At 33.4% G+C, this 23630-nt stretch overlaps 1 protein-coding gene across 1 annotated transcript in view; it reads left to right on the top strand.

Moving 5' to 3' along the window:
• Positions 1–23630, top strand: part of MMP16 (matrix metallopeptidase 16) — a 274698-nt gene that overhangs the window by 157123 nt on the left and 93945 nt on the right. Inside the window, exon 4 of the mRNA XM_012465088.2 lies at positions 5408–5712. Within this exon, the coding sequence (XP_012320511.1) occupies positions 5408–5712 (305 nt within the window). The remainder of the gene's footprint in view (positions 1–5407; positions 5713–23630) is intronic.

The following is a 23630-nucleotide window of genomic DNA, read 5'->3' as shown; positions in this document are numbered from 1 at the left end:
TGACATAATATTATGAGATATTTGTAACTTAACTAGATGCCACAGTATATAGGTTTTTTTTTTTCTAATATTAGAGATCAAACAGTACTTAAAACGTTTATTACAGTATCAAAAACTTTAAAGAGTGCTGGGAATGGTGGCTCATACCTGTAATCACAGCACTTTGGGAGGCTGGGGTGTGTGAATCGCTTCAGTCTAGGAATTCAAGATCATCCTGGGCAACATGGCAAAACTCTTGTCTCTACAAAAACATAAAAATTAGCCAGGCCTGGTGGCATGCAAATGTAGTCCCAGCTACTCTAGTTGCTGAGGCAGAATGATTACTTAAGCCCAGGGAGATAGAGGATGCAGTGAGCCGTGATTGTGCCACTGCACTCCAGCCTGGGTCATAGAGTGAGACTCTGTCTTAACCACAACAACAAAAATTTAAAGAGTTATAAACATTATTAATATGTAGAATTACTAAATGAACTTGTTTTGATCTAATGATAAGGCCTCAATTTTATTTCCAAATCTAAATAGTGTTCCACATTTATTATTTTTGTTATATTATTGTTCTTAATTTTTCTGAACTTTTTGGACTTATAAATAGACATTGGTTTTACTATGTAACATTGTGTAATACATGGTCATTAAAGATAAAATTTATCAATTTTAGATTAAAATTTCATAATTTGCCAAAATGGAAGTTTGAAAGAATCAGTGAAATCATGTAATGAAATGCCAGATACACTTCAAAAAGTGAAATCTATCATCTGTTAAAATAAGACGTGTACTCACTTTACTCTTTCACAAAAAGAAAGGGCAAGTCAAAATATTTTAAAATTAAATAAGCTTTATTACATTTTTCAAACTTTTACTCATTTTAAGTCAGCATCTTTTATTCTGCAAATATATTTAATCGTTTGTACATTTTTATTAGCATTATTAGTAGCAATCTTATTCTTGCTACCTCATGATTGCTCTGTGACCTTTGTTATTTCAGTTATGAATAAATACAAAATACATCTCTCAATGGCATATAAGTTTCTAAACTCTTGTTTCAGAAAACAAGTTCACCTAGTTCAGAACTCTAGCTCTAACTCTGAAGCATACTTATATATTTATATTTATTTATTTTTTACTGCACAGAATGTTATTGTCAGACGTCATTAAATTACTACTACATTGTATGTATTATATAAAGGTAGTAATTTTAATCATCTAAATTGGAAATTTTAACTATATTGTTTTCTGGACTTTCATAAAAAAGCAATGAGAAGTTACTTATTTTTTTTTTACATTATTTATATTGCTAATTCAACATTACCAGATCATTAAGAACACAATTAAAAATGCATCATATGGCCAGGCACAGTGGCTCACTTGGAGGCCGAGGAGACCTGAGGTCAGGAATTCAAGATCAGCCTGGCCAACGTGGTGAAACCTCTTCTCTACTAAAAATACAAAAATTCACAGGCCATACTGGTGGGCACCTGTAATCTCAGCTATTTGGGAGGCTGAGGCAGGAGAATTGCTTGAATCCAGGAGGTGAAGGTTGCAATGAGATTAGATTGTTCTACTGCACTCCAGCTGGGTGACAGAATAAGACTCTGTCTCAAAAAACAAAACAAACTAACTAAAAACCAAAATGCATCATGTCATTGAAATTCATCGTATATATTTAAATAAGAACAATAAGTATTTTTTCTTCCTGAAGTAATGTTGAATTTTCCATCTTTGTTTAATTCAAGTAAGACCACTGAGTACTTATTTCCATTTTGAACAGTCCTTTTAACTTTCCATAGCAAAGCCTATTAAAAATGAAATAATATCTATAATTGTGTTTTTCTATTTTTTCATTTAGAATTTTATATTTCATTTAACCAGCTATCTTTATTCTTCCATAATATCCAAAATCCACAATTAAGTGGGCCTCCAGAAGATAAATATAACGATGTCAACTTCTATTTATACTGATTTATTGTTGAAAATACTCCCTTCTTTCAGCTCATATTTTCAGCCTTACTAATCCTTTTTATTTTCACCCTTTGTATGTGAAACTGGGCATTGGCTTCTCAGTTCAACCTGGGCTCAGTGTCATCAGCATTCATAATCTTTTTCTCTCTTTTTTGTATTTTTTTTATTTTATGTTCAGGGGTACATGTACAGGTTCATTCTAGAGGTAAACTCATGTCATGAGAATTTGGCATACACCTGTCTTGTGTTTATTAATGACAATCATATACAATATATTTAAGCTTATCTGGAAGCTAATAGCACATAGCTTTGAAAAACAGTGTTGTCTTCTCAAATTCAAATACTCCACATTTATTAGTTTTTATTATATTATTTTGCTTCATTTTTCTCAAAACTATTATATATTTACAAACAAATCATACTATTATGATTTCATTTCCCTATTATAAGAGTATTCTATATTTGAAATCAAAATCAATTTCTCCATTACATGTCAAATCCATCACCAATCCCCATGAACAATTCTCTCAGAACATATACTGAAACTAATTCTTCGTATCTCCATAGCTATCACATAAGTCCTAGTCTCTATCTTCTCTTATGTGAACTTTGAAATATTTGATCACTCCCATTTTTGTCCCCTCATCCATTTTCCATCAGACACAGTGATCTCTGTTATTGATCCAACTCACTAAGCCGTGCGGTTCTCTGAACTGGCCACATTTGTTTGGTCTCCTTACCGTTCCCTCTGGCTGGAAAGTCAGTGCTAGGCATCTTTGACTCCTTCTGCCATTGAAATCCTGTTTATAAAATCTCCTCTGTAATTATTTTTTTGTTGTGTTTATTATTTATCTCTTATCGCTAGAATGTATAAGCACTATGGGAGTGGAGTCTTGCTCACAGCTGTTATCTCTGGCACCTGGAACAGTGCCAATTACGTAGTAAGATTTTTCAGTAATGTCATAGGAGTATCAACCCACTGAGGGACTTCTGAAATCCCATAGGGTGCATAGAAAATAGAAGACTACTAGGAAAATTTATTTAGACCAAATTCAGTGTTACGTTACTTTGCATGTTTCTTTAGCCATTAGACGGGAAATTTAGAGACTAGCAAGCTAGACAAATGTCTGTGCTATCTCAGTATAGATGTTTATTCTTCCTCAAACAATAGTTTATGACACCATGCTGAATATGACATAAAGTTAAAACAAACAAAACAACAACAAAATATTGCATAGCCTTCTCCCTGAACAGGCATGAATTCTTTTGCTCTGTCCATCCTTTGCCTCAGGTCAAAAAAAGAAATGCTGTCTTCCTTAGCTCTTACTTTTTCCTTCATAGCCATGTCTAATCCATCAGTATGTCTTGGGAGATGTGTGCTCAAAATGTATCCAAAATACAGCTCTTCTCAAAATCTCTACTGGTACCAACCTGGTCCAGAGCACCATCATCTCTCACCTAGATTTTTCCAAGAGTTCTTGATGTGTCTCCCTGCTTCAACTCTTGCCCCACATTAATATATTTTCCACATAATGGCTCAAGTCATTTATTAAATCATCAGTCAAATGTCACATCTCTGTTCATGATGCTCCAGTTTTTCCCTTCTCAGAGCAAAATCCAAACTCTTTAGAGTGGCCTACAGGGGCCTACCTTATTTCGTCTTGTTCTAACTTTCTGACCTCACATCCTGACACCTGCTCTCTCCCTGTGACCAAAGTATACCAGCTGCCTTGCTGTTCTTTGAACCTGACAAGAATATCGTCACTTCAGTGCCTTTCACTTGCCATTTCTTCTTCCTTGCCTGCACTCTATTTCCACTTGGTTTGTTACTTTATTTCCTTTGTATGCAATGAATAATATTTACCACCAAATAATCAATGTAAGTATGATCTAGATATTTATTAGAAAATAGTGATAACTTTATTTTAGATGTATGGTCTAATGTAGAATTTAAGACAATAGATTTTTAGCCCAAATGTTTGGATTGAAAACCCAGCCCTGCCACTTAGAGGTTTTGCTCTAAATTCTTATAAACATCCACAGTGCTTTTGGTAAAATAGGTACAAATACTCATCTCATTGAGTTAGTCAGGAGGTTAAACAAGATATTACGAAGTGCTCCTCTGGCTCATAGTAAATGCTCAATTAATACCATTATTAGTTTATGTAATTCCTGCCTAATATTTGTAATTGTATTGACATATAATCAGGTTAAAAATATAATATGCATATTAATCCTACAAGTTTCTCCATGCTGATAAAAAGTCTTAAAAGGGCAAAAAATTTTGAATCCTATGTATACAATGACATGCATTAGAGATGCCATAATTTAACCATCACTTTCAGTTCTCTTTTATGATTACATTTTAATGTATATCACCTGAATATGGCATCCTCCTTTTTGTAATTAAATTTTTTTTTTTATCAGCGGAGCTTGGTGATTACTTCCTATATCCCAACTCCTTGAAAGGCTAAGGTAGGAGGGGTGCTTGAGTGCAAGAGTTCAAGGCCAGCCAGGGCAACACAATGAGATCCTATCTCTAGAAAAAAAAAAAAGAGTCAAAAATCTTTCATTAATGTAAGTTTATTATTGGTTGAATGGATCTGAAACTTATTTATGACTCCTATGACATGTATCCATTGCTTTTTACATTCATGGTTTGAATTTATAGCGCTATAATATAAAAAAAATACACATACTAGATCTATTTTTGCTGTTTAGAAAAAACACTGAGAAAAAAACCATCTGATTAGTGCTAAATGAATCAAGGACAATATTTATAGTTATTTAATCCATTTGTTATTAGCATCAGGACAAACTAAAGTACATAATTTCCAAGTTACTTCTTTAAATCCATGTAATTGTTAGATCCTTGTATCAAATAGCTGTTTACTCACAATATATTTTTAACCAGAACAAATTAATAAGAAACAATAGAATATCAGAAATTGTAGGTATTTGATCATTTCTTTAAAAATTAAGAAGTAGCTGTATGCTGAATTGGTATTTACAGATCAAGAAGACTGTAAATACATTGTTTGAAATTGATGTATATAGATACAATGGTGTGCCTCTAAAAATTATAACTAGGAAAAATTGAAATTTGTATTTCAGCTCAAAACTGTTGCACCTCTTTGATCATTTTGCAAATCTGCCTTTTTTCTTTCTCATCCAGAAGGTAAAGTGACTGATTAATTCAGTTGCCCTACTGTTAACCATTCTACAGGTATCTTTTCATTTAAAACTTTGGTACATGAATACTATCCTGCTGAAAATTAAATGATTGCAATGTAGCACAATCTAGATATGAAACAAAAGGAATGAATACATGTTATTCCTATTTAATATAACTATTTTCTCTAATATTCTACTTAACTGAATCAATCAAAACCTGTAATAAGTTAGCTTACACATAACAATACTGATTATTATATTTTCTGACTTTCAGTATAAAGAACGTAACTCCAAAAGTAGGAGACCCTGAGACTCGTAAAGCTATTCGCCGTGCCTTTGATGTGTGGCAGAATGTAACTCCTCTGACATTTGAAGAAGTTCCCTACAGTGAATTAGAAAATGGCAAACGCGATGTGGATATAACCATTATTTTTGCATCTGGTTTCCATGGGGACAGTTCTCCCTTTGATGGAGAGGGAGGATTTTTGGCACATGCCTACTTCCCTGGACCAGGAATTGGAGGAGATACCCATTTTGACTCAGATGAGCCATGGACACTAGGAAATCCTAATCATGATGGTAAGTACATGTTTGTTTTGCAGTGTGAATATTCCTATTATTATTTCAGAATACTCAAGAGATTTAACAATTTACAAACTTAAGGTATAGATCCTAAATTTACTTTTAAATTTACAAAGCAATATGTAAGCCTGTTCATAGCATTTTAGGATAAGAATTTGTGTGGGTCATTAGATGATATAGTTATATATGTGTTCTTTTGATTAAAGATTAGAACCTTATGCTATGTCATAAATTGTTTTCTTCACAATGTGATTTCTTAAAAGATTTTATAGTCAGTTTTAAGTCATGAAATATGTATTAAGAAAATTCTGCTGTTTGTTTACACCTTATGTCAGTGTTTCTACTTGTAATTTAATCCTGATTAGCAGCTGTAGTCTGGTTTCTACTATATTTTCTCTACATTATTTTCTACTCTTTTTTTTTTCTTCTTCTTCTTTGAGATGGAGTTTCACTCTCATCACCCAGGCTGGAATGCAATGGTGAGATCTTGGCTCACTGCAACTCTGCCACCTGGGTTCAAGTGATTCTCCTGTCTCAGCCTCCTGAGTAGCTGGGATTACAGATGCCTGCACCACACCAAGCTAATTTTTGTTTTTATTTTTTTTTGATGGAGTTTTGCTCTTGTTACCCAGGCTGGAGTGCAATGGTGCGATCTCAGCTCACTGCAACCTCTGCCTCCTGGGTTCAGGCAATTCTCCTGCCTCAGCCTCCTAAGTAGCTGGGATTACAGATGCCTGCACCCCACCAAGCTAATTTTTATTTTTATTTTTTTTTGATGGAGTTTCGCTCTTGTTACCCAGGCTGGAGTGCAATGGTGCGATCTCAGCTCACCGCAACCTCTGCCTCCTGGGTTCAGGCAATTCTCCTGCCTCAGCCTCCTGAGTAGCTGGGATTACAGGCACGCGCCACCATGCCCAGCTAATTTTTTGTATTTTTAGTAGAGACGGGGTTTCACTATGTTGATCAGGATGGTCTCGATCTCTTGACCTCGTGATCCACCCGCCTCAACCTCCCAAAGTGCTGGGATTACAGGCGCGAGCCCAGCTTAATTTTTGTATTTTTAGTAGAAACGGGGTTTCACCATGTTGGTCAAGCTGGTCTTGAACTCCTAACCTCAGGCAATCCACCTGCCTCAGCCTCCCAAATTCTTGGGATTACAGGTGTGAGCCACCGTGCTCACCCTATTTTCTAATCTATTATCACCTTTCTAGTCTATAATTTTTGTGGGCTGGGCACAGTGACTCACACCTGTAATCCCAACACTGGGAGGCCAAGGCGGGAGTATCCCTTGAACCTAGGAATTCAAGACCAGCCTGTTTCTGTTTTTTAAACAGACTTCCATCTGTTTTTAAAAATAAATAAAATTAAGAAAATATATATATATACACATGTAAATTTTTGCTCCTTCTCTTTTGTCTCTCATCCATTTCATTGGTCTCCCAATCTGATGACACTACATGATTTATTATATTTTCATTACATCTTCATTTTTACCAAAAATCAATTTTTCCAACTCTATCCCAACATATCCATCAGTTTTCTAATCCTTACATTTATTCTGATATGCAAAAATAATGTACAAATCAGAAACCTCAGTAACTTTTAGTTACCTAATATGAGAGTAATTACTTAATATAAGAGACATGTGTTTCTTCATAGTCAGCAATGCACATTTCAGTTATGTGTTTTAAAAAATTCACAGTTACAGGATCATAGAATTATAAGATTTCTATATAGCCATATCTCCAATTTTTATTGTCAAGACTTATTTTTCTTCTTCATGATTGTAGAATGTTGTTCAACTATAAGTATATATTGCTTTAATGACAACAAATCACATAATAAAACTCTTAATTTCACCTTGATGAGTTGACCCTAGTCATGGTATTAAGCTTTGCTTGTTCATAAGAAGGTTCAGTTAGCTGGATTAGTGTAATTATTAGCCTTGCAGTTTTAAGATACCCAGGGTTCTCTCATGTTTTGGATAGGATAAATTAGGTTGAGTTAAATTTAAAATAATATCAATTTCAAAGAAATATATAATAACTGTTCATGTTTTCCAAAATAAAATATATAGTAGTGATTTTTTTCAAATGATTATTAATAGTTGTACATGCTGTAATATGAAATTATTACATTTTTAAGAACTGGTTTGAAGACTAGGGGAGATTTTAGTATTATAGAATGAAGAGCCAAAAACTTAGAAGTCAGACAGACTTATGTTTACATGCTGGCTAATTATTAGTTCAAAAATGTATAGACTTGTTTTTACTATGTGGTTTTTCATGCTGGTCTGTACGCATTAGAAGTGTTTTTATGCAAGCATGTTTAACCTACTCTATACCTGAGCATCTAATAATAAAATATCTGGAACATGGTAGTTGGGGATTACCAGTTTGACATATAAATCATTTAAAATGAAATGTTTGTTTTATTTTTTCGAAATCACACAGGTATTCTATTCTAGTTAAGTAGTTCAGACTTCTTCAAGTTAATTTGAAAATTATTTTAAGTAAAATAAGAAATACTTGCATTCTAAATGATTGAGAAGAATAGCAGTTATAGGAGTAGAATTTTACTGACACAGGCTGCATTTACTTTCAGTGAAAAGATTTTCTTTTGATATTCTGAAAAGAAAATTGTTTTTCATTGCAATAGTGGATCTAATTATTAAAACAATTATAAATCTATAGTTTTGAAGATGTGCTAATTTGGCTTTGTGACCTCTTAAATTTAAAATTATTAAAACCCTAAATGAAAGAAATGTCTATCAAGTTCTCTGTATTTTGTCTTAAAATATTGACATCCTCCACGATGAAACAATCCTCCTGCCTTAGCCTCCTGAGTAGCTGGAATTACAGTATTATCTGGTTTTTAGGCATCAACCAACACTCTGAAAATAAAGAAAATGTTTGGGAAAAAAATCCACAGGGAGATTTTATGACAAGAGATGATAATGTTTACACAGATTTGAGTGTGATCCATGCTTAGAATGCTTATGTGTTTTGCATGATTTAAGAATTTTTCCAAGGAATGTGTATGTGGGGAAAATTTTGAAATATAACATGGACTAACGGTATACAATCAAGTCAATGCACTTTTGCCTGAGAGTATTCATCAGTCTACTTCCGGAGTATGCTAAGTATGCGTCTTAACATACTCTAGAAGTGTAACATTCTGTACACATAGGCAAATGACCAAAAAATCTAAACAAAACAATTATTTAATATTTGAGCTTTTATTTGGAGAAAACTATGTCTTTACCTGTCTAACAAAAACATTTTGCTGGGGAATGAACCTAAAGGAAAGGATTCTGCAAAATAATAGTGTTTCAGAATTTCAAGAGATTAGGGAGACAATAATTGACTGTTGGAGATGTAATGCCATAAAGATTTACTGCTTAATTGAAATTCAAACTTTTAAACAGCAACAGCAGGGCAGCAAGAGTAGTGTAAGGCTGAAGTATTGATCATATATCAAAAGAACAGCCTCTATCTTTGCTTGTGGTACCGGTAGATGTGGGGAGAATTAATTCATTTGTACATCCTCGATTCTAACTATATGTGAGACTATCTTTTTGTATCACAAATACACATGGCACAATTCTGACGTCTTCAATGATAAACTTTTACTTTTCTTTAATCTAGTCCTGGAATGCCCCCTGGCTTACTTACCTGAATTATCTTCTTTCTCTTCTATTCACAGCTCTTGAGCAGCTAAGAAACAGAGCAGCTTGTTTATTTAGCAAAAATGCAAATGAAAGAGCCTCTTGATAAGTACCCAGCACATTTTCCACAGCATATTGCTCAGCTAATGAAGGCAATTTGAATTCTGTCTACCTTAAAAGAGATAAACAGTGTCTTAGGCTGCCAGTCACCTTTAATTCATTGTTATCTACTTTCCTATCAATTTGCTAGAAGTCATACCTTTTGAAAATTCAAGCTAAAGACCATTAAGTGAATTACAAAATAGTTTTACTAAAATGAACACATTCACACACGCGCGCGCGCACACACACACACATATATGTATACACAACCCTAATAAAAATAATGCCTTTTTTAAGAGTTATTTTCGTGGAATGAATCAGCAAAATGGTTAACATCATTAACTCTTTTAAAACATGGAAATTAATTCAAAATAGAAAATATTTATCATGATAGTGGTTTTGAGAAATATACGTTGCCTGAATGCAAGTTGGAAAATTTAACTCCATGTTCAGATTCATTTTGAGCAACAATGGACATTGTTTCCTTGTCTACAGTATAAAGTTTAAATGGTGCTATCAATGTAAACACAAACATATCACAAAGATTCTTCCTAATTAGACAAGTATCTATAGCAGTAATATAATTGTAAACAGATACTCTCCAATCAAAACAGGTTATCTGCTAAAATAATATATAAAACTTATGACAGAAAAATATCTAGAGGCATATCCTATTTTACCACTTAATTGCAATTCTGTTAAAAAGAATACATTGCAGTGACTCTGCTTATTGTCAGGAAGTTCACTGCCTAACATAAGGAGATAACCAGCAAGGTTATCAGTGCTGTTGTAGCAGGCTATCAACAAAACAAAACGAGAAAAAAGATGATGAAAATGTCATCTGAGACATCAAAACCCTTAAATTCAATTCATCATTAGCTGTGAAGTGATTGGCATCTACATCCAAGCCCACTCATTCCTGAATACACCTAATTTAAGTTAAATATGTTCATAGTGTGATACTTGAGTCAATAAACAGGACTTAGGCTGACCTTGGAAAGTTAACTTTCTGTAACTGAGATGTCCATTTGGTGCCATCCTACAGAAAACACCTGTGTAGAAGTAAACCTAAGCCTTCAGAAGGTTTACCTCTGCACAGTTTTACCTCGGGTTTGTTTTCCCAAACTTTCCTTTTTTGCTTTCCCAAAACTTGCTCATTTTGCAGCTACACTGCTATAGAAAGTTTCTAGAGGCCTACAAAATCTGAACTTTGATATTTGAGGAAAGAAAGAGTTAAATACTGCATTAATCTATTCTTACACTGCTATAAAGAACTACCTAGACAGGGGAATGTAGAAAGAAAAGAGGCTTAATTGACTCACAGTTCTACATGTTATATGGGAGACATGGCTGGGGAGGCCTCAGTGAACTTAAAATCATGGTGGAAGGGCTAAGGGGAAACAGGCATATCTACACATGGTGGCAGGACAGAGGGAGAGAGAGTGAGGGGAAAAGTGCTACACACTTTTCCATCAGATCTCCTTAGAACTCAGTCACTGTCACTGGAACAGCAAGGTGCAAATCTGTCCCCATGATCCAGTCACCTTCTACCATGCCCCTCCTCCAATACTGAAGATCAGCTACCAACTGGATATTTATGAAGATGCCTATCAGTCAATGCCACAGACTGTGGGAATATTGTCTAGTCATCTGTCCTGGAGTTTTTGAAAAGGGAAGGACTTGACATGGACAGTCAAAGACCTTAACTCATCTTTAAAACAAGATAATTTATCAAGATTTTAAATTCTAAAAGTATTAACTCTACCACATTTTCTTATTTTGTTTTAAAAATGGAGAACTCTCTCTCTCAAGGTAATTTGGCTTTCACAACTATTATAGAGGTTTTATATGTGTTTGGTTTTAAAAACATGACTTCTTTCCTTTTTTCCTGGAATGAGCTTCATTTTACTAAGTCTGTTTCATTTTACAAGACTGGTAACCAAAAATTTAATAGTCAACTTCTTTAAAACCTTTCAATTCCATAGCCTTACATGATTACTATGCCTACTTGGTTATTTATTTTTAGATCCTTGTGTGCAATTGGAAAATAGCAGAAAAATTGGTATAGTCACATTCACAAAAATATGTCACTATGTTAGTATTACAAAAATATATAAATGGATCATGAACATTCAAATGCATATAATATAGATTTCTTAATAAAGAAAGCAGATGAAACCAGAAATTCCTATGGCTTAATACAACTGATTTTATTTCTTGCTCATGTGGTAGGGCAGACTAACTCTGTCCAAATACTCTATCAGAGACACCAAGAATAATGAAGGCTTCACGTCAACACAGGACTTCTGAAGTTGCCTCAGGTATCAACATCTAAGCAGCAGTTGATAGATTTGCTCATGTAAGGGATTTATATGTCATCCTCTGGTATCTGTGGGGAATTGGAGAACTCCCTGCAGACACCAAAATGCACAGATGCTCAAAGTCCCTTATATAATAAGATGGTTTAGTATTTGCATATAACCTATGCATATTCTACTATATATTTTAGGTTATCTTTAGCCTACTTATACTACCTAGAACAATGTAAATGCTATGTAAATAGTGGTTATACTGTAAATTTTTAGAGAATAAGGACAAGAATTAAAGTGTCTGTACACATTCAGTACAGATGCAATCATGTATTTTTTTTTTTGTTCAAGTATTTTCAATCCATGGTTAATTGACTCCATAGTTGCAAAAGCCATGGGTATGGAGGGCCAACCATCCTACTAAACTGTTTCATTTCTGCTCTGGTTGCACTAGAATGCGATACTATGGCCACACCTAATCACAAGGAAGGCAGGAAAAAGGTGACAGGTTTAATGGGCAGCTAGCCCATGTCTGCCACAACAGTATGTTGAGAAGTAAAATAATACTACTTGGATTTTATTTATACATTGAATCTGTTGGTAAATTGCTTAATCATAATTCATACATATTTTTCCCTATTAACCATTATTTAGCTATTATTTCTCTTCTCTTACATAGTCTATGTAGAAATTTTTCTTCTAATTCATCTTTAATTTGTTTTTGTCCTTAAATCTAGACATAAGACAAAATGAAATAAAATTTTCAAATTTTGCCCCTTTTATTCAATATAGACAATGTCTTTAAGTTTTTGTAAAAAATCCAATTGGTCTGAATTAATGATTTAATAGCTTTATTGCTTAAATTATCTAAGACTAATAACAGATTTTTACTTTAGTTTTTGCTTTTATTTTTTCTTTTTGCAGAATTACAACCATACCACCATGAAACCTAACATAGTACAATTTTAGTAAATTTTTTACAATGTAAACAAAGCAACACTGTCTACTAATGACAATATTTAATTTATAACCCCTTCTTCAGTTGAAATCAAGAGTTGCCAAAACCCCCACCCTCCTCCCTAAATCTGTTGATTACATATCATGGAAGCAGCAGAAATAGACCTTATTATAATCCACAGTGGAAATTGTAGCTTTGCCATTGATTTAATGCATCAGAAAACAAGACTGTGGGGCTAAGGAAGAGTCTAACTCTGTTCAGTAAAGCTGTACATACTAGATGCATGTGCGTGTGTCCTGAGCAATAGGAATTGACCTAAGACCATGCAGTATTAGCCTGCTTTCCAGGTTTTAATTGAAAAGATTATTTGGCCAGCATGTAAAAGAAAAGTAGAGAAAGTAGGAGATATTATAAAAAACTTCTCTGTGGGTTGTCTTCGGCCTTAATCAAAGATACATAAAGAAGAAAAAAATTAAAAAAATTAAGTGCCAATTTAAGTGCACATTTAATATGTTCCAAACACTACTCTAAATTAGTTTTTGTATTTAACTCATTTATTCCTCATAACAAATTTGTAAAATAGATTGTGTAATTACTTCCATTTTGCAAGGGAATTGAGGCAGAAAATTTGTTAACTTGCCCAAGGTTAAGTAGTCATAATAACAGAATGATATCATTAAAAGGATACTGAAGAATCAAGGAGAGGGAACATCACTTGGAGACTCAGGAAAAAAGAAAAAGCTGTCACTGAAAGCATTTTATCAATCAAACCAGAAAAACATATTGGAAACAACTCAGTACCTCCATTAAAAGCTTGCTATGGAACAGGAAAAGCAAACCTGTTATTACTGTAAAAACTGAATTTGTCATGTGGAAGAAAATCTTGGTAAGCCATTTCCAGAAAAGTATGAAGAGATAAAATGATGTGAAAGTCACAGATAAAGAATAGATATTGAAGATCTAGTAAATAAATCCAACTTAAGAATGCAAGATTCTCTCAAAGGATGGTAGAAGAGTAGGAAAATTAAAGCAAAATAAATAAGCAGGCAGATAATAGCAAAAATGTCCAATTCTAAAATGAGATAGTAGTATGCAATTCAGAAGTCATTTTATTCACTGCAAAATAAATAAAATCCAATCCTTAAATACATATATCCTGTAAGTAAAGAAAACAATTCTTTAAATCACTACACAGAAAAAAAAAATTCCCAAAGTACTAAAAAATAAAACTAACCATTGTTTTTACCTCTGCTATACAAATTTCTAAAAGACAATCAAAGAAAATAGAGAACATAATATTTTGTATATATTTTAATTACATGCATGTTCTTTGTAGTATTAAATTATATCTGTAGTTTTAAAGTATTTTCTTATAAATATTTTAGAAATCAAGTGTTCTTAATTACACTTCCTGTGATTTAGTCATAACATAAAGAGAGAAACAAAATTTAAACTGAACATTCAGTATTTATATAAAATGTGATGTTAATATAGAGGTCTGATATTATATATTTTTACATACTCATCCTTCAACAAACATTTTGTTGATCATGCTATTAGATATTTGATAGAAGTCTCAGGAAAGACTTAGCATTATGTAAAATTTAAATGAAAATATTAATGATCTATACTGCCATAAGAAAAGCAGACTCTCTCTCTCTCTCTCTCTCTCTATATATATATATAGAGAGAGAGAGAGTCTGCTTTTCTTTATATATATATATATATATATATATATATATAAATATATATATATATATATTTTAAAAATTGCATTTTAGGTTTTGGGGTCCATGTGAAGAACATGCAAGATTGTTGCATAGGTACATATATGCCAATGTAGTTTGCCTTCTTCCTCCCCATCACCTATATCTGGCATTTCTCCCCATGTTATCCCTCCCCAACTCCCCACCTCCTGCTGTCCCTCCCCTAGTTCCCCCCCACAGACCTCAGTGTGTGATGCTCCCCTCCCTGTGTCCACGTGTTCTCATTGTTCAACACCTGCCTATGAATGAGAACATGCAGTGTTTGATTTTCTGTTCTTGTGTCAGTTTGCTGAGAATGATGGTTTCCAGGTTCATCCATGTCCCTGCAAAGGACACAAACTCATCATTTTTTATGGCTTCATAGAATGCCATGGTGTATATGTGCCACATTTACCCTGTCTAGTCTATCATCGATGGGCATTTGGGTTGATTCCAAGTCTGCAATGGGAAACAGTGCTGCAATGAACATTCGTGTGCATGTGTCCTTATAGTAGAACAATTTATAATCCTTTGGATATGTACCCAGTAATGGGATTGCTGGGTCAAATGGAATTTCTATTTCTAGGTCCTTGAGGAATTGCCATACTGTCTTCCACAAGGGTTGAACTAATTTACACTCCCACCAACAGTATAAAAGCATTTGTATTTTTCCACATCCTCTCCAGCATCTGTTGTCCCCAGATTTTTTAATGATCGCCATTCTAACTGGTGTGAGATGGCATCTCAATGTGGTTTTGATCTCCATTTCTCTAATGACCAGAGATGATGAGCTTTTTTTCATGTTTGTTGGCTGCAAAAATGTGTTCTTTAAAAAACCACATTAAACTTCACATGGAACCCAAAATGAGCCCACATAGCCAAGACAATCCTAAGCAAAAAGAACAAAGCTGGAGGCATCAGGCTACCTGACTTCAAACTATACTGCAAGGGTACAGTAATCAAAACTGAATGATACTGGTAGGGAAACAGAGATATAGACCAATAGAACAGAACAGACGACTTGGAAGTAATGCTACACATCTACAACCATCTGATCTTTGACAAACCTGACAAAAACAAGCAATGGAGAAAGGATTCCCTATTTAATAAATGGTGTTGGGAAAACTGGCTAGCCATATGCAGAAAGCTGAAACTGGACCCCTTCCTTCACCTTATACAAAAATTAATTCCAGATGGATTAAAGATTTAAACATAAGACCTAACACCATAAAAACCCTAGAATAAAACCTAGGCAATACCATTCAGGACATAGGCATAGGCGAAAACTTCATGACTAAAACAACAAAAGCAATGGCAAGAAAAGCCAAACTAGACAAATGGGAACTAATTGAACTTAAGAGCTTCTGCACAGCAAAAGAAACAATCATTAGAGTGAACCAGCAACCAACAGAATAGGAAACAATTTTTGCAATCCATCCATCTGACAAAGGTCTAATATCCAGAATCGACAAAGAACTTAAACAAATTTACAAGAAAAAAAAAAAACCCATCAAAAAGTGGGCAAAGGATGTGAACAGAGTGAACAGATGCCATGATTTATTTTTAAGCCTTAATACATTCTTTTCTGAACACAATCTCCTCATTTCAACACTGATAAGTTGCGATGATGAGATGAAGAATGTGATGAAGATCACCACACCCTTCTCTCAGGTTGAATGTTCTGTCCATCTTTATTCAGGACCTTAAGGGTTTGTATTCACATAATACATATGTTATTTGCTTAAGTAGATCTCAAATGATAAGGTTCAAAATTGCATACCAAATTTTTTTTTAATTTCATTTTCCTAAATAGTTTCAACCTCTTTATTGCCGTGGTACTGCTCTGAGTACCACCACCTTTTCTATTCAGATTGACCCAGATATATGACATTGATTTACCTAGATATTTTTAATTCAAGGCAATGCAGTCTGATGCCTGCCTTGTTCTTCTTAGATTTGACCGAATAGGCTCTGTCAAAATCTATCTTCTACAAAAATACGGATGTAGGCAGATACCACTCTAACATATTTATATCCATACATCTCCATTTTATACAGATGAAGAACAAAATGATTGTTAGTCTTCAGATAAAGACTTGCAGTTTTTCTCAATGCCTATATTACATCTATTGACAATAAAACAATTGAGAATTTTTCTGTATTTAACATCCCTTAAACTGACAAAGCCTTTGTTTCTCTTTATGTAATATGTGGGGTGGGGAAGAGGGTGGTGGTTGAAAAGGGTACAATCACCATTTAAACAAGTTAAATATGACAGTCCACCTACTTCAATACCTAGTAAATAATAAATATTGAAACATTAGTTTATTTCCTGGTAACTACAGTGCCAATTGCACATATTGATTTAACATTAAACCCATAATTTCTAGTACATCTTTCACCGTAGTATGGTTTATAATATTTTTAATCATATAAGCAATATCTTTGTGTAAGTTTTTTAAAAACTGGAAGTTAGAAAAGTGTTAAAATCTTTAAGACTTCCACTCAAAGATAACAACTGCAGGCCTGATAAATTTAATCAGTCTCCTCAGTAGATAGTAAATATATATTAATTACTAGATAAAGTAGAGATGTAAATCTGGGCAGCTATATGAACAATTGATATGTATGGTTCATAATTTTAAAATATGTCTAATGACTAATATATAGCTTTAAAATATGTCTGATGACTAATATCTAGTGATTCAGAATATTTTGGCATGTGATTGAATATTATAAGATTATTTTAATGGCCAAAATTCAGGTTATCTCTGATTTTAGCTCTTAGATATACTGTAATGAAAATATTTATGTGCATAAAATTTTGTTTGCCACTCTAGCTATTTCTTTAGAATAGAGTCGCATAATTATTTGGCAAAGGAACATGAACTTTAACTTACTATATTGTAATGGTGTTTTTCAAAAATCCAGAGCCAGTTTATACTCCTACCAGTAACATATAAGAGGGACAGTCCATTTGACCCTGAACAGAACAATAACTATGAAAGTAGTGGTAAAAAGTAATAACTAAATTGTAATAATGATAGTATTACTGAATATCAAATTTTATTATATGCCATAGGCAATTTTTATTTAATCCCTACTGTACCTCTATTAAGTAGATTCTGTTATTATCCCAACTTTACAGATAAGGGAAGTGAAATACAAAGAATTAGATAATGTGAGGTAATAGCTGTAGGTGGGGATTCAGGTTATATACCTAGATAGGATGGCTACACAGCAAGCACACAGATTCAACCACTCGAAACTATCCGCCTGAGTATTAACTCTAGTAATACCTGAATTTTCACCTTGACCAATCTAATAGATAAAAATTTAATGCCACTGATTTTCATACTTTGTTAATACTGAAAGGCACATATTTTTGTATGTATTATTCCATTGTATGTGTTTTATGAAATTTCACCAGCTATTTTCTGCCTTGTGTTTATTAGACTACTCTACTGAGTTACTTTCATAAATTTGTAAGATACCTTTAAATACAAAGGATATTGATTGATTATTTCATTTTCTTCCACTTGGCTATTTGCAGAGATTGGGAGACAGCCAAACTAACTTTTTTCACAAGAAATAATAAGGAGGCTATCTCCCTTTGACTTGTCTATGGAGAGTACCTTTCACTTATTTGGGTACCAGACTGGAAGTTATAGATTATTTTCTCTGTATTGCATTACATTTTTTCTGTCCCACAAAAATATTTTTTGATAAGTTGGGAGAGGCCAGTACTCAAATTTGATCCTACTGATAGTTTAATTTTAATGACTTTTTACATGGAACCTCCTTTTTGTCTTTTTGGAGTTTTAAATTTTCTCTATTGTAATATGTAAAATATATTTCTTAATTTCTTTAAGCATGGAGTCTGGTTTAGCAGACTGTATTTTATCTGTTTTCTTTTTACAAATTTTGATGTGAAATAATTGGCTTTCTGAGTTCATGTAGGCAGCAGTTCTTTCTAATCAAAATGTTATGAAATATGCTTAGTAAGGTTATTAAGACTTTTGAAAATATAGAAAATATTAAAAAGGAACTTAGTTATATATTCAGTATCTCACAAAAAAATTCATTCAGGAGGATGTTATTCATAGCAACAATATAAACCAGATTAATTTCATCTTCCCAGTTTCCATAATTGAATAAATTATAATTAGAGTTTAAGGCACATGTGGCTATTGTGGTGCTTCTAAAATATGTCGAAAAATTCTTTGACACTTGTCCCATTGAAACATAGAGTCTAATTCATCTCCTGCTGAATATGAGTCATATTTAGTGACTCCCTTCTAATGAACAGAATGTGGTAGAAGTGATGCTATGTGACTTCTGAGACTAGGTCATAACAAAGATATAGTTTCTAACTAGAGCTAGCGCTTTCCCTCTCTCCCTCTCTTACCTTTTATTTCTCTTTAAGATATATGACTTTAGAGTACAGTCACTGTGTTTCACAGAACCCCAAGCCATATGAGACCTGAGACCCAAGTAGAGATGAATCTCCACCAGTGGCCAACACCAATTCACAAGTTCTGTGAGTGAGCCACTTACCCTGAAGTGGACTCTAGCCCCAGTCAAGTCTTCAGAAGAATGCAGACCCAGACTGTATCAAATTGCAATTTCCCTAGAGATCCGCAAGGCAGAACTCCCTAGCCAAGCCTTTTCCAAATTCCTGGCTCAGAACATTCAAGAAAGGTAGTTAATGATTATTGTTGTTAAAATGGACTAAATTTTTAGAGATCAGTGATACACCATTAGATAAATAACATAGCTTTCTAAAAAAAAGAAAAAAGGTTATTTTCTAGAAAATTACCTAGCAAAATAGGAATTTAACTTTTTCTATTCTCTAGGAAATTACTTAGAAAATTCAAAACAAAGAAGTATAGCAATATATTGAAGGTAAAAGCATACAGGAAGAGTAGAGAAAATATATACAAATTACTAATTGAAGCATGGCCAATTTTTAAAATTACTTTAACATTATTTTTATTCAGTAACTAATGACTCTATAAAAATGGAATGCTATTAACTTTGATTCATCTGCTTATATCAGAAAATAAAGAAGGGGGTAAAAAACTGGCAATTTTCCCTGCTTTTTCCATATTTTGTAAAGTCAATAAATACGTAGACAGAGAATACAAAAGCGGCCTACATATTACAAATGGCATGTCTTTTCTTTTCATTCCAAAAGTTTTTACTAGAGTCTTAAACGATGATTTGAGTAATGCACAATGTGAATTACTTTGCGTTTAAATGGAATAACCAAAAGGAGAGATGTAGAATGTATAGAAATAGCTATCCACCTGACTAGGTGTATATAATAATGGGATACTCCGATGACCTATTATATTGTAAATTATTTGAGAAGAGAATATATTAAGAAGCACCTGAAATTTTAAGAACCCTAAATTCACTCAAGAAGCAAAATGCTGAGGTAAATTTGAAAAGCTGTAAGGGGAACTAACAGATGATTGAGCATAAAGTTGGAAGATGTGACTATTTTGAGAATGTGTAGTAATTTTTCTACAGAACAAGAGTAATGCAAATGAGACATACGCAGTGTCAGCATCTGAACAATCAGCTGTAAGTGAAGAATTTATTATTTGGTGCCAAAATAACCTTGAGATAATTTAGCAGAATAACATTTTTATGTCCCAAAATATGTTTAAAATTTAAGTTATTAGAAACAGTTTTAAATGCCTTTATTGCTCACTGACAAAGTCAAAAACATGATTGAGTGAACCTAAAAAACTTAAATGCCTTGGCTATGATGACAGAGCTTATAGCAAATCAGTGTTCCCATTGAGATCAAGAAAAGACAGATAAAACAACAAGCGTATGTAGGTGTATGTGTTTGTGTTCAAAAGCATTAGAGAACTGCCAGGGTATCCAGGACTTGACATGTGAAGATCCTAGTGAAAAAGGAACCAAAGAAAAGTGAGCTTACATACTAGGTGATCCTAAAGTGTTTGCCAATTCTGGTTGAGACTTCAGGATCAGGGTTGATGCTATGGTACAGAGAAGCCAAAAGAACTTTTAGGAATCTTCTGGAGATAAGGATACAATAAATTGGAGTTTGAAGCCATGAAGGAAACCAGGATTAAGGGACCGAGATCCCTGAGAGTAAGGAAGCACCAAGCAGTAAATTCCAGTACTATGTATTGTTCCATTCAGGGTTTTATCAAATTTACAAACTGCACAGGATGAAAAACTAAGAACCAGTCAAAAAGCAACTGAAACACAAAATAAAGTCTTCAGTTGGTTCATGGTTTTGAGGCTATGAAAATTAAAGTATAGGGTCTGTTAGGAATAATGGACTTTGGAAAACACTAGATGAGCACAGTTGGGACATCTAGAGAGTCACACTCTAGGAACAGGGTCTTCAAGAGAATGTAACCAGACTCCTCAGTCTCCAATAGGACACAGGCGATTTGCCCAATTTTAAGTATTTATCAGAGGATAGTATGACTATAGACAAAAATATTATCTAGTATCTCCCCAGTATTTATACCCACTGCCTGGTATTCAGTAAGATTGCCAGACATCCAAAAGAAACTAGACCTAGAAAAAAAAAAATCAACACATATGCACATGATTCAGGTGTTGGAATTATCGTTCAGTCTTTAAAATAACTGTGACACATATAACCAAAAAGTAGATGTGAGGTTGCAAATACAACATTAAATGAAATATATTGCAAAGGATCAAATAGAAACCCTAGAGCTAAAAAAAAAAAGATACAATAACTGAAATTAACAACTCAAGAGATGTATTTTATAGAAGAATGGGCATAGTCGAAGAGATGTGTGAATTGAAAGAGACTAGTATCTATCTTCCAATATCAAGAAAACAGAAAATATCCAAGCTTAAACACAAAGAAATCAAGGAGAGAGAGAGAGAGAGCAAAATGAGTAAAGACATGCATATAGGACACAATGAAAAAAAATCTAACACCTGTGAAATTAGGAGACCTCAAATGTGAGAAAATACAGAAAAAAGAATAAAAGCAATATATAAAGAGAAAATTGCAGGAAAGGTTCCAAAACAGATGAAAAACATCACACCACTGAACAAGTGTTTGAACCCCAATCAGATTGTGTACAAAGATTATTACTCAGACATGTCGTAGTAAACCTAGTGAAATCCAAAGAGAACTTCGTAAATGCAGTCAGAAGAGGCAGAAAAAAATGAAGCCACTTTTGTTTAAGAGAGGAAAAATAAAATTGGCATCTGACTTCTTGATGTTAGCATTGAAAGTTAAAAGACAATTATATTGATAGTTTTAACATGTTTGAAGAAGAACAGGTTGAGTATTTCTTATCCAAAAATTCCAAAATGCTTGTGGCCAGAAGTATTTGGATTTGGGGAGAAGGGGGGTAAAGACTGGGGGATTTGGAATATTTGCATTATATTTACCATTTGAGCATCCATAATCCAAAAATCTGAAATCCAAAATGATCCAATGAGCATTTACTTTGAGTGTCATGTTGAGACTCACAAAGATTCAGATTTTAGAGCATTTCAGATTTTAGATTTTTAGATTAGGGATGTTCAATCTTTAATAGCTCACCTAAAATTGTATTCCAGCAAAAATATCTTTCAGAAATGAATACAAAATAAATTTCTAGATAAAGAAAATCCAAGATAGTTTGTTGGTAACATATCCACACTAGAACAAATACTAATGATTTCTGGCAAAAGTTCAAGATGACCAAGACAGCATTGAAGAAGGAAAAACTCCCATAGATAACTTTTATTACCAGATATAAGACTTTCAGTAAAGCTACCAAAATCAGCAGCATACTATATTGACATAAGTATTGACGAGAAGACTTTATTAATGGAACTGAATCGGTAATCCAGAAATAAATCCACACATCTATAGTTTAATTAATGATAATCACTTTAGTAATAGAGTAGGGAAAAGGTTGTTTTGATAAACAATGCTAGTTTAACTGAATATCTATATGGATGGAAAAGATGAGTGTTGACCCCTAAGCTCACACCACATATTTTAATGTGTCAAGAACTTAAATTATGATGTAGAAAAACATTTCCATAATTATAGACAGAAAAATATTTTAAACGGGATACAAGCTTTAACCACAAATTGGACTTCATTATTAAGAACATTTTTTTGTTTTTTAAATGCCATTAAGAATATGAAAAAATAAGTCATTTATTTGGAATACATATTTGTAATGCCTATCTATAAATGAATCATATGTAGAATATGTCATTGGAATACAATTCTTCATGGATATCGTGCATTTCTGTACATCTTGCAAGTGAGGTACTAGCTACTCTTTTTCTCTGGGCTACCTTTTCACAGTGTCAGTATAAAAAAATAGCCTTGAAAGATACAGTTAGTGTATATCTCTCTGGCATAAAGAGCTTACTCTCCAGTATAATTAGCATAATACCTTCCTCTAGAACAAAGAGCAGGCCTGTTTATTGCCCTTTATAAACTATTTTGGTTCCTTAATCTCCAAGGTATTGTTTTCTAATGCAGCACACTGAATCTGCAGGTATCTACCTGGATATATGCATATCACTCCCAGGGTATATGTGGCAAAAGTAAAATATACTGATGCTCATGATGCTTGTTCTGTCATTGAGTAATAAGATCTTCCCTCTCTGACTCAGGTGTATTATATCTTCTAGCATTCCACAAAATGATGACAGACTAACTGTACCTCTAAAATAGGGCAAGTCTCAGATCCTTCACAGTCCTTGATGTAAATAAACAGACAACTCCAACATGGCAAAAAGAAATAGGTAACCCTATATAAAAATGGACAAAAGACTTCAATAAGCATTTCACAAGAAAAAGAATATACAAATAATCATATGAAAATTTGTCAACATCATTACTAATCTGGAAAATCTAAATTGCAATGAGATATCACTCATCCTCCAGAATAGCTAATGTGGAACACTTGAATTTCCAAACAGTCCTGGAAAAGGAGAAAAAATTATATGTATATAAACATACACAAACATATGTATTAGATAACTATTAATCACTATTTAAGCTGAATATATGCATGTCTGTTGAACAAGTATTTTAGTGGGGGGTGGGCAGTGAGTATCATGGTATAATGTGGTGTGGTGTATGAAAACTTATG

Source organism: Aotus nancymaae, unplaced genomic scaffold, assembly GCF_030222135.1.
Source record: "Aotus nancymaae isolate 86718 unplaced genomic scaffold, 86718_ANA_hifiasm-v0.15.2.pri h1tg000036l, whole genome shotgun sequence".
NCBI lineage: Eukaryota > Metazoa > Chordata > Mammalia > Primates > Aotidae > Aotus > Aotus nancymaae.
Note: the sequence above shows the minus strand (reverse complement) of the source record. Positions and strands in the feature narration are given on the sequence as shown.